General features: G+C 42.5%; 1 protein-coding gene across 3 annotated transcripts in view; it reads right to left on the bottom strand.

Moving 5' to 3' along the window:
- Nucleotides 1–12,405, bottom strand: part of LOC310713919 (cytidine monophosphate-N-acetylneuraminic acid hydroxylase-like) — a 30,592-nt gene extending 18,187 nt beyond the window's left edge. The window contains exons 1-3 of one of the 3 annotated variants that reach the window (XM_083518680.1): nucleotides 11,973–12,405; nucleotides 6,205–6,408; nucleotides 4,150–4,241 (exon numbers count right to left, since the gene is read on the bottom strand). In XM_083518680.1, coding sequence (XP_083374806.1) covers nucleotides 4,150–4,241; nucleotides 6,205–6,408; nucleotides 11,973–11,983 — 307 coding nt within the window. In that variant the 5' untranslated portion in view covers nucleotides 11,984–12,405. Of the gene's footprint in view, nucleotides 1–4,149; nucleotides 4,242–6,204; nucleotides 6,409–8,545; nucleotides 8,647–11,972 lie in introns of those variants that run through there. The other 2 variants (XM_083518678.1, XM_083518679.1) reach the window with 2 other exon arrangements.
- Nucleotides 12,406–12,734: the final 329 nt, after the last annotated feature.

Here is a 12,734-nt window from a genome sequence, read left to right as displayed (position 1 = left end):
CCCACTTTCTGGACAATGAAGTTGTCTGCAAGGCCAGTGAGGAATCTGTTTGACCTTATGCTCTTGGCTGTGTTTGAAATCCAACAAATATCTGGGTAATTGAAGTCCCCCATTACTACTATCTCCCTTCCTTTTGCATGCTTGGCCATCTGTTCCAGGAAGGCATCATCTATGTCCTCCGTTTGGCTTGGGGATCTATAGTAAACTCCCACAATGAGGTCACTGTTATTCTTCTCTCCCTTTATTTTGACCCAAATGCTCTCACTTTGGCTTTGAGGTTCTAAATCTTGGATCTCTTCACAGGTATACACAGCCCTGACATATAACGCCACTCCTCCTCCTTTCTTGTCTGGTCTGTTTCTCTGAAATAGATTGTATCCCCCCATTATTACATTCCAGTCGTGGGACTTATCCCACCAGGTTTCAGTGATGCCTATTATGTCATATTTAGTTTGCTGTACCAAGAGCTCAAGCTCATCTTGTTTATTTCCCATGCTTTGCGCATTAGTGTACAGACATTGAAGTCCATTAATCATTCCCCCGTGTCTCTTATTTAAGGATTTTTTCCTCCCACCACTAGGTCTGCGTGCTGTTTGCTCCATTTGGTCTATGACATTTGGATGATCATCTTCATCAATTGATAGACTCCTACCTTCAGGAGCACTGTCTCCCTCCCCCACATTAGTCAGTTTAAAGCCCTCCTGATGAGGTTTCTGAGATTTTTGGCAAAAACATTTCTCCCAACTGTTGTGAGGTGCAGCCCATCGCTTGCCAGAAGTCCATCTTCAAGAAACTGCAGTCCGTGATCTAAGAATCCAAATCGTTCCTATTTACACCATTTGCAAAGCCAGCTGTTCGCTTCCACTATTTTTCCCTCTCTCCCTGGGCCACGTCGTTCAACTGGGAGGACAGATGAGATGACAATTTGTGCATTTAATTGCTTCAATTTCCTGCCCAGAGCCTCGTAGTCTCTTTTAATCTTCTGGAGGCTATTGCTTGCAGTGTCATTGGTTCCCACATGAACCAAGAGGAAGGGGTATTTGTCAGTGGGTTTTATGATTCCTTGCTGTCGTTCAGTTACATCTTGGATCTTAGCCCTGGGGAGACAGCACACTTCCCGAGACATCTTGTCAGGCCAACAGATCACTGCTTCTGTTCCCCTCAGTAGGGAATCCCCTATCACCACTACACGCCTCCTCTTAGGTTTGGTCGGGGTTCTTCCGTGAGCTGTCCGTTCCAAGGTCGCCTGCACATTCCCTGAGGACTGACTTTGCTGCTCGTCTTCATATACCTGATCGACTGTAATGAGGGAGAGATCCTCAAATGGAGTCTGCTCTTCGTCTTCCATGCTAGGGGAGAGGACCTCAAAGCGATTGTGTATAGAAATACACAATCAGAGCAAACCCTGGGCCTCCTACTTCTTTGAGTCATGTTTCTCCATATATCTGGCTCCTGTGCTGGTGAAATAGCCTCCTTCTCAGGGGAGTCCCCTGTCTCCTCCTTGGTGGAGACGGTGTGCTCTATTGCTTCCAAGAAGAGCTCCAGCTCTCTAATTCTTTGGAGCGTAGCTACACGTTCCTCCAGTTGCTGGACTTTGTCTTTTAAGAGGGCAATCAACATGCAATTGCTGCAGGTAAAGCTGCCTGCAACCTTTGGCAAGATGGCAAACATTGCGCAGGAACCGCAGGCGACTGCAGCTGTTCCCTCCCCCTCCATCTTGAGAACGTATCATTGGGGGTGGCTACAGCGGTCCTCCATCATAAAAAGCGTGAAGACAGGACAAATAACTCCCCCCACAAGAAACCTAGGTCTCCCCCAACAAACGTTTGAGACTAGCTCCCCTAAATCTAAAAGATGGATCAAACTGCCCTGCAAGCTCTGATAAGCTCCTCCCACAGCTAATCACCTGCCTCAACAGAAACCCTGCACAGAGAGAGCAGCTAATCAGCCACACAGAAACACACACACACACACACACACGAAAACCCTTTTTGCTCCTTCTTCAACTGCTGCCCTGCAAGCCCTGATAAGCTCCTCCCACAGCTAATCACCTGCCTCAACAGAAACCCTGCCCCCTCTGACCTTTGCACAGGGAGAGCAGCTAATCAGCCACAAAGAAACACACACACACGAAAACCCTTTTTGCTCCTTCTTCAACTGCTGCCCTGCAAGCTCTGATAAGCTCCTCCCACAGCTAATCACCTGCCTCAACAGAAACCCTGCCCCCTCTGACCTTTGCACAGGGAGAGCAGCTAATCAGCCACAAAGAAACACACACACACACACGAAAACCCTTTTTGCTCCTTCTTCAACTGCTGCCCTGCAAGCTCTGATAAGCTCCTCCCACAGCTAATCACCTGCCTCAACAGAAACCCTGCCCCCTCTGACCTTTGCACAGGGAGAGCAGCTAATCAGCCACAAAGAAACACACACACACAAGAAAACCCTTTTTGTTCCTTCTTCAACTGCTGCCCTGCTAGCTCTGATAAGCTCCTCCCACAGCTAATCACCTGCCTCAACAGAAACCCTGCCCCCTCTGACCTTTGCACAGGGAGAGCAGCTAATCAGCCACAAAGAAACACACACACACACACACACACGAAAACCCTTTTTGTTCCTTCTTCAACTGCTGCCCTGCTAGCTCTGATAAGCTCCTCCCACAGCTAATCACCTGCCTCAACAGAAACCCTGCCCCCTCTGACCTTTGCACAGGGAGAGCAGCTAATCAGCCACAAAGAAACACACACACACACACACACACACACACACACACACGAAAACCCTTTTTGCTCCTTCAACTGCTGCCCTGCAAGCTCATACACAGTTATATAATTGAGACTGTTGAAAGGCTTGTTTGCCTTCTTCTATACCGTTGGACTATATTGTCTAATTTTGTTCAATGCTATGCTTTGAGCATGATTGCAGGATTGGGACTACTGAAAGGCTTGTTTGCCTCAGTGATATTGATTACCTTCTCTCATTTTGTTCATACAATATTGACTTGTTTTATTAGTTGTATCTCTACCACATGTTCTCTATTCAAGAACTGTGAAATAATACAGGTTATGAAGATGTTGTTAGAACATTATTAGCCACGTGTTGCCTGTTACTACTTAAGTTTATTCAGGCTATAAAGGCAGGGAAAGGGTGGGGCAGCTCCAAGAAAAGGGTGTGACAATGGGGTTGGGGAGAGAAGCCAGCAAGGGCAGGTTAATATGACCGTTTTAGTCCTCTGGTGACAGGCAGAAGGGAAAGATAAGGTTATTGGAGGGGGACAGATGGAAGTATCTGGGAGCAAAGGGGGCATTTGCAGTAGTTATTAGTTGGCTGGGGTGGAAAGAAGGTCTAAGATGTTACCATGAGGGGAGTGATACGGAGTTGGCAAACTGGGGGCAGAATTAGTTAGAATTATCCAGAGTTAGGGTTAATAATATACCCTGCCCATCTGGCTGAGTTTCCCCAGCCACTCTGGGTGGCTCCCAATCGAGTGTTAAAAACAATACAGCATTAAATATTAAAAACTTCCCTAAACAGGGCTGCCTTCAGATGTCTTTTAAAGATAGGATAGCTGCTTATTTCCTTCACATCTGAAGGGAGGGCGTTCCACAGGGCGAGCGCCACTCTGTCTGGTTCCCTGTAACCTCACTTCTCGCAATGAGGGAACCGCCAGAATGCCAGCTGTTACCAGTTTTGTTCCATATTCCTGGTTCTTGTTGAACACTTATGAGCCTGTCTTGCTCTATATTTCCAAACCCAGTGGTTGAAATTGTGAATGCCTATGATGGCCTTTTCAGAGAAGTCCTGACAATATTGTGAAATTCCTTTCCCGTGGAAATCCTGCAGATCTCTTCTTTTCAACATATTAGATGTTTACTCAAAAATGTTTTACTGTAGGAAAAAAAGTTGTTGTTGTTGTTTTGTTTTTTAAAAAATAGCTTTTACCATTTGCCATGCTTGGCTTTTAAGAAACCAATCCAATATCTTACTGTTTTTGACTTGTATGCACGACAGCGAACAAAGTAAGCAATATAAATCAAATCAAACTCTTTAACTTGAGCAAATTGGATTTGTATTTCTATTAAGCCACAGAGCAAGAAAATAACAAAGGTGGCACTGCTATAAAAAGCTGCAGCAGATGTTACATTTTACCTAGTTCATCTTGGCAGAAGCTGTCTGGGGGGTTAACGTATTTCATTGTGCTCACATCCAGCTTCCAGTTATGCTTAGTGCAACGTACACATCTAGGTTAAAAAGTCAACAACAGAAATAACAATGATGGGGTTTTAAAAGTGTAAATTCTTAGAGCAATATTTAGCAACACGAAGCTAGCCAATGAACTCGAATACCATGTTGTTGGGAAAGATGCATTGCACGAAGAGAAGGAAGCAGTTTTAGGATAGAATAATAGTCAGAGTCTGGGTACACACTACCTTTAAAGCACATTTGAAACATGACCTTTCCCTTTGGAGGATTATGGGCTCAAACATTTACCCCCCACAAAAATTACGGTGCCCAGAACTCTTTGAGGGGAACAATGTGCTTTGAATGTGCTTTGAATATCTCACACAGCCAGAATGCTGGGCCAATTTTATTTATTTCATTCATTTAGGAAATGCTTCTCATGGAACATCTTCAAGTGATTTTTCAATACAGTAATAACATCTATTAAACTTAAAAAAAAAAAGGCAGAGCTGAGAATAAAGCACAATATTGGATTATCCTGGGTCAAATACAGTGGTGCCCCGCAAGACGAATGCCTCGCAAGACGGAAAACTCGCTAGACAAAAGAGTTTTCCGTTTTGGAGGTGCTTCGCAAAACAAATCTCCTATGGGCTTGCTTCACAAGACGAAAATGTCTTGCGAGTTCCTGCGGTTTTTTCCCCTCCCCCCTTTTTCTAAGCCGCTAAGCCGCTTATCAGCTGATCCGATAAGCTGATAAGCCGCTAAAAGCCGCTAAAAGCGCTAATAGCGCTAATCCGCTAATCCGTCAATGGGCTTGCTTCGCAAGACGAAGAAACCGCTAGACGAAGAGAATCACAGAACGGATTCTTTTCGTCTTGCGAGGCACCACTGTATGTGAGGTATCAGGCTAGAGAACTAGATAACTTTGTAGTGGAGGCATCAGTGATCAGTCACCATTTCATTCTGACCAAACTCTAGGAATTGCAGGGAAGATATAAAATATTGCACAAGACAAGATGATATGTACATATAAAGTATATGCTACATCTAATATATAATTACATTTTAAAAAAACTGTGGGGAAAGGACCAGCAAGGCAGGACAAGGTAGAAAAGGGGGAAGGGCCTAAGGAAGAAATGGCAGAAATACTGCAAAAACATTTTTATTAACTAGCCACAGAGGCAGATTTAGGAGAGTGCAACCAGTTCAGTCGCACCTTAAAAACCTCCTTAAAGCCATCTGAGCTCATGGCTGTCACCATACCTTGTAGCAATGAAACCCTTAAATTCATGAGAACATAGGGCCTCCACAGGGGACACAGCAATTATGCTTTAGAATGGAATGCCAGAGGTGGGAAGGGGAGGCGGTTGCCAATTTTTTGCATCACATAGGGTGCCACTGACATTTGAGACCCCCAGGTCCACTGCTTCCAGCCATATACATCTGAATATGATGGTCTCCTTGATAGAGCTTTTAAATGCTTTAATAAGCATGCCTCTCTCTTTGAGCCACCTCTGAACAGGCTCATTGGTGGTGCAGTTCTGTGGAGCTAGGGGGTGATCTTAGAGGACTTGAGGGGAAAGGGGGTGCCCTCTATGGCAACTTGCCTGCTCTGGAACTTCAGTCATCATCATGAAGATCCTTAGCTACACTATTTTTTGTTGTTGCTGCAGAAAATACATTGTTCTCATGGGAAACCCAACCAGATGGGTGGGGTATAAATAATATTTTATTATTATTATTATTATTATTATTATTATTATTATGGACTTGAGGGCAAGTGGCCGTCAATGTCTATCTTTAAGATGGACTCATTCCCACTGGGCCAAATCCTGAGACCCATCATCACGAAGGAATAGTGTTTCAAGTTTAACCCATCAGCTTTCCAAAAAATCCAACAACCCAGCATGCTACATAGTTGTCTATCTGAATTCTCAGCATTTCCCATGCTTATCAGTTTATGGGAGTATATTTATTGCAAACAGAAACAGAGAGCGCAAATGGGGCAAAGTCTGGCCTTACTTTTGTGTCAGATCTTCAATATCTTTAATAAACAATCCGCCTTGGTGCTTGCACAAGTTCTTGCATGCACGGAGTGTATCCTTGACCTTGTACAAGATGTAATTCTTCCCATCCATTTTGTTCTTTAGGAAATTTATCCCTTCCTTGAGTGCAGCCACCTCAGAAGGTGTAAGTGACAGCAGCGTCGTGCTGGTTTGCTCCACACTATTTCAAACCAAATAATGAGCAGTAAGAGATAACAAAACAAGCTTGGGTTTCTCATATCAGAAAACATCTTCAGAATTCATTTTGCTTAACAAATTGCATGCCAATATTTATTATTCTCTTTCAAAGACTTGTCCAAACCCCGGGCTGGGATGATTCAGCTGGACCAATGACAAGGAAACAAACAGCATTTTTCTTCTCCTGTTTATTTTCGGGTTTAAAGCGTGTGTCTCTTTAAAAGACATCAGGGGTGGGGTTTTTGCATATTTCAGGGGGCCGGATCCGGCCCAATCGCCTTCTAAATCCAGCCCACGGGCGGTCCGGGAATCAGCGTGTTTTTACATGAGTAGAATGTGTCCTTTTATTTAAAATGCATCTCTGGGTTATTTGTGGGGCATAGGAATTCCTTCTTTTTTTTCTTTTTCAAAATATAGTCCGGCCCCCAACAAGGTCTGAGGGACAGCAGACTAGCCCCCTGCTGAAAAAGTTTGCTGACCCCTGATCTAGAAGTAACGTACTCCTGCCCTTTCCATTTTATTTATTCATTTATTATTTGTGAAATTTATAACCAACCTTTCCACCAAATGTTCAAGGTGGCTGATAGTAACACATATACTAATCATATACAATAGGCATAACAAAATAACTGTTGTCCCCTCTCCAGATTTGGCACTTCTAAATTTATTCCCTGATGCCAATAAAGACCTTAAAAATATCGAGTTCATCTCTCATATTTTGATGGCCACAAGGATGTCTATAGCAAGGTCTTGGCAAATGCTTGAGCTAGTAAAGTTGGACTATTAGGTTTGGCAGGTAGCCTTGTTAGGAAAAAAAATCCCATAAACTGAAAGTTTACAAGAAGTCCAATAAAAAATACAGCTTTTTTGCAGTCTGGTTTGATTTCACATCTTTTAAGAATAAGGAAATGTATGGACCGATAGTTCCTCCAATTTACACTAATGTATGGATTACATGATAAAAAATCAAGAAGAATCAACACACTGATACTTGGTTTCTTCTTTTATTCATATTATTCATATTCGCTCTACGCTGGGCTGCCCTTGAAGCTGTCCCAGAAACTCCAGCGGGTGCAGAATGCTGCAGCGAGGCTCCTCATGGGGTCTCTGCCATGGGAGCATATTCACCCAGTGCAGGGGTCTGCAACCCGCAGCTCCGGAGCCGCATGTGGCTCTTTTACATCTTTGCTGCGGCTCCGGGGCGGATACTAGCGAGGGGAGGAGGTGCATTGTGCGCCCCAACACTCCTCACTGTGGCGGGCGCTGTACTGGCTGTGACATCGCATGGGGGCGGTGCGTGCGTTAGTCACGCACCGTCCCGACGTCACCTTCCCGCCCGCTGTCAGATCGTGGCTCCGGAGATATATTTGTTTTAAATGTCGCAATTGTTTTGCGGCTCCCAGTTGTTGTTTTTTCTTCGGAAACGGGTCCAAGTGGCTCTTTTTGTCTTAAAGGTTGCAGACACCTGACCCAGTGCTTTTCAAGCTGCACTGGCTCCCGGTGGAGTACAGGGTCAGATTTAAGGTGCTGCTTTTGACCTTTAAAGCCCTTCACGGCCTAGGACCCTCGTACCCACGGGACCACCTCTCCCGGTATGCCTCACGGAGAGTCTCAAGGTCCATAAATAGCAACACCCTAGTGGTCCCAGGCCCTAAGGAAGTTAGATTAGCTTCAACCAGAGCCAGGGCCTTTTCAACTCTGGCTCTGGTCTGGTGGAACGCTCTGCCTCATGAGACCAGGGCCCTGCAGGATCTGATTTCTTTCCGCAGGGCTTGTAAGACAGAGTTGTTCCGCCTGGCCTTTGGCTTGGAGCCAATTTGATTCCCTCCCTCTCTTTCTTTTTTCTTTTCCTTCTCCTCCTGCGATGAGGCTGCCTTTTAATATTTTAAAGTTTCAATATTTGAATGTTGTATTTTAATTTTGTTTTTAAGTTGTGCTCATTCAACTTGTTTTCATTATTGCTTGTTAGCCGCCCTGAGCCCGGCCTTGGCTGGCGAGGGCGGGGTATAAATAAAAAAATATTATTATTATTATTATTATTATTATTATTATTATTATTATTATTATATCACATGATAACAAAGCAAGGGAATTAAAACCAACATTTTTCCTGGATCTACCTCACATTCAACATATCAGCAATTATTGTGGTATTTTCCTTTCTATTTTTAAACTTCAAAAATACTCTGCTGTACTTGTGTTCCATGTCTGCATCGATGCTGCCTAATTTTCTGCCCCACCTCAGCTTCTTCTCTCTCTCTTTTTCTTTCTTATTTTCTTTCTGTAAATTTCCCCTGATTTTAGAATTTCCATAAAAATTACATGGGGGGGGGGAAGCAACACATTAACAATAAGAAATATAGCAATAAGAAATGCATTACAGGTAAAATGACAACAAATTCAACTATCGAAACCCATTTGTCACCTGAGAGATTTTTCCAGAAGCTTCCACTGTGACGCCCCAGTAAGTGAGACTTTGGTGAGGGCAACATCTTCCTGTTTCACCTCAAGTGGTGAAACAGAATGGGATTTCCCTCTGATGGCAAGAGATCTTTAATTTAAATATTTTTGTGTGTGATTTGTACAGAAGTAATAAGAGATAGTGGTAAGAGGGTGCAAAAAAGGAGGAGCCCTCTGCCATTAAAAATTCCCGCCTCAAACGGTGAAGGAGGGCTGGAGAACCATTGCAAGTTATTTTACCATCTGCAAAAAGATGTTCTATTCATACATTGGAAGGATAAAAATGTGCCCTCCTTCAATTAATGGATATATGACATGACAACTCTTGCAACCTATGAACAGATCACTTTCAGACAATGATTATGCGTGAACAAATTAAATGATTTTTGGAATGTATTTGTTGAAACCATAGTGACACATGAATCAATGTATACTTGAGGGAAACAATTCATTTATTCATCTACATATATATACTATATAGTTTTGTGACTTTAATTATAATTTATGGTTATTTTGTTATTGCTATTTTCCTCTGCTTTTAAAAATGTTTTTTTTTCTGTTTCAGCTTTCTTTTTCTTTTTTTCTTTTTTTTTCTTTTAAATGTATTTTAACTTACTATAATATCCTCAATTTTATATATAAAAACAGGATGACGTGTACATAAACCTGTATTTTTAGAAGGTATGCAGGTGGATTGAGGATAAAACAAAATGTGCTTTCATCTTATCTGACCATTCAACAGGCTGCCAGTTTGGGATTGTGCCTGTCTCCTAAATCATCAGTATCCAGGTCTACCTGTAATCCTCTTCCCATTAAGTAGGTTCAACACAACACTCCAACAAAGCGTTTACGGTAACTTACGGTAATTGTTGCAACTGTTGCAGGGTACCCAGGCAGCCAAGCCAAAATTAATGGACTCTGTTATGTGCAGTCAGCTGTGAATACACAGGCTGCAAAATGAGAGATTCCTGACTGGGGCCAGGTTTGTTCCCACCCCCCCACCCCCACTTGTGGGACTTTCCTTGTGCTTGATCAATTCAGTAAAGAATGAGGAAGATCATTAATTTTTGCCGCTGCTGCAACCAGACCTGCAATGTTCACATAGGAGTGATGTCCTTCAAGGACATTTTGTGGTCATCGATTAAAACTTCAAAGCTCGGGGGGCCACTAGGGGCGCATCAGAAGATGGCTGACAATAACATCTTTCCGACCCACACAAGGTAATTTGGAGGCTGTGATGGAAGTAAATAGCCTCCCTACCCCCCCAGGATTGGGGGGGGACTGCCCTTGCCTGCTGTGCCCTATACCACCCCCGAATTTGTGGGGATGGGGGCACTAGGCACAATGCCCTCCTGTGGGATTTCGGCGCTCCTGGACGCCGTCTCTGATCCGCGCCACTAGCTGCAAGAACTTCAAAAGAAACAATTAGGAAGAAGCGAATGCACATATTTCAAGGAAGGAGGGGGAGTAAAGACTGCTAACAGAAGAGATCTCTGATAAAACAAGACGAGTCGGAGGAACAAGTATAACTCATGAGAAGATACGCCAAGAATTGGTATGGCAAAGGGACTGATGGGGGAGGGGGGGAACTTTCCTTTCTTTCCTTTATGTGATTAAACAAGAATCCCCCCCCTCACAAGTCAGAAATGTCGTTTTAAGGACTTAAGCTGTGGATTTAAGGCTGTGTGGAGATAAACTTTCGAACCAAAGCATGTTTTGAGAAGAGCGTGGAATGTATAAGGGCTTTGGAATGACGCAGTTAAAATGCCGTTGCCATATTGGGAAGTTCTGTCGGAGGACTTAAGTCTGGGAGGATAAATAAAGCTGTTTTTATATTGTGGGTGAAACTCCTCAGAGGGACTTAAGAACGACAGCTCTGTAATTAAAGATGGAAAGAGCGATGTTATCTATGAAAGCAATGATATATGGAAACCATCTTGATTTGAGGATTGGAAGAACGGAAAAATTCACACAGGATTATTATTGGTGTTTATCGGCTTAAGGTGATTATCAGAAGAGATCATAAAGAAAAAAGAGGAAAATATATGAACAAGATGTGATGTGGAAACAACAAGATAAGACTGGATAGAATTATGAACTTTGTTTGGACTGATTTGGACATTAACGCAGTAGCAAGAAGATGATCAGAATCCCCCTTCGGATCTTGAAATATGGGTCCCCTCAACAAAATTTAAAATTCGGCTTTGTAATTCGGAATTTATGTGATGTGATTTGATTTGATTGGCCGGTTAATAAAAATTATTTTTAAAAACCAACAACTTCAAAGCTCAAAGGAAATGTCTTTCTCGAAAATTAATGTGGCTCAACTAATCATTGTATTTAGCATGTGTGGTTTAAAATATTTTAGGCACTGGGGGAGGGGATATGGGAAAGCTTTACTGCTGCCTAAAGAAGGTGTATTTCAGTATCCTATAGTCTAATGAAATGGAGATCTACTTCCATGTTGCTTTAAATATAGTAAATTGGATATATCAAGTCTATTCCGTTTGCAAACCGTGATTTTCTAAAAATGTTTCCTGACTGCTTCTACTCCATCTGGAGCCTACGTAGAAGTGTATCCATGGTAGAACATTTCAATACGTAGCTAAAATTCCACACACCATATGCTAAATACAAGAGCATTTATCATCTCTCTGCATGTGGAAATGCTGCAGGTGGTTTAGGTCAGCCTTGAAAAACAAGTTGTACAGTATCTAGATCCTTAACAAGTTAAACAGTCTATATATCTCAACACCCTACAAACTTAATCTAAATTGTTATTTGCTGGAATTATCAAATTACATTCTCCTCCGCGCAACACATGAATCTTAACACATTTCATGTTATGTGTTCAGCTTTCAGCTTTGAAAACATAACAATGTTTGCTCCACTTGTTATAGGGTGAAAACGAAAGCTCCAGCTATTTAAATTATTTTAACTTGTTCAATATATTTTCCTCAGCTGACCAGCTGTGAGAGATGAATTGTTGCTAAGAATTATTGGGAGATACCCAACTTCATTACTGCATATCTCTTGCATTATTTAAAAATAATACATGTTGAAGAATAATTAAGATAGAAATCTTACTTTTTCTCCATAATGGATCAACAGGTTAGAGGAGAGAAATGATGCTGAATCCCTGGCGGCAACAGCAACGAAGTCATAAATTTTTATTCCGCTTCACAAACATCATAGGCTGGTTCTGGAAGAAGGACCTGTAAACTCCAGTGGGCCTGACACCGTGGAAACTACAAGTTTTGAGAGTTTTACAGCAGCTATAGCAAGGTGGAAAAAAGTCTGAGAACTGATCACTAGAAAATCATTTACTTTTAATAAGGTCGCCAGCAGTTTATATACACAATGGTGTACATCTAGAAATGAAGGTTATGTACTGGCATATACTGAAAAAAAACCTTGCATATGCTTGTGAGGTTCACAGGTGTTGATGCCAGCTGAAAAGGGAATGGCTGAGATCCATGGTAATAGTGACGGTGGAGGTACGCCCAGTATGGAATAAAGAACTGAGAAGATAGTGTGTCACACAAAGTTCACATGGCAGCAGCAAGCTATGTTTTCTTATTTAAATCTAGTACTGTGAGAGTGTTGGAAACAGCAATGTTTCTTTGTATCCTTTTTCTTTGTATTTTTAGCGTGCTCTCGAAAGAGCAGTGAAAATAAACTCACATAATCCTGTCACCAAAATGGGGGAAGGAAGCAAAAAAACAGAAAGCCAGTGTGGGCAAAGGTTCTCCAAAGGGCATTGCCCCAACTCCAGACTAAGAGTCAAAAAGAGCAGCAGCTGAAGAAGCCACCTCAGGATGTCTGCTCTGACACCAGATGCACAGGTGG

This window comes from Podarcis liolepis (assembly GCF_965112155.1).
Source record: "Podarcis liolepis genome assembly, chromosome: 8".
NCBI classification, from domain to species: Eukaryota; Metazoa; Chordata; class Lepidosauria; order Squamata; family Lacertidae; genus Podarcis; species Podarcis liolepis.
The sequence above is the reverse complement of the archived record's forward strand: the minus strand, read 5'-3'. Positions and strand labels throughout refer to the sequence as shown.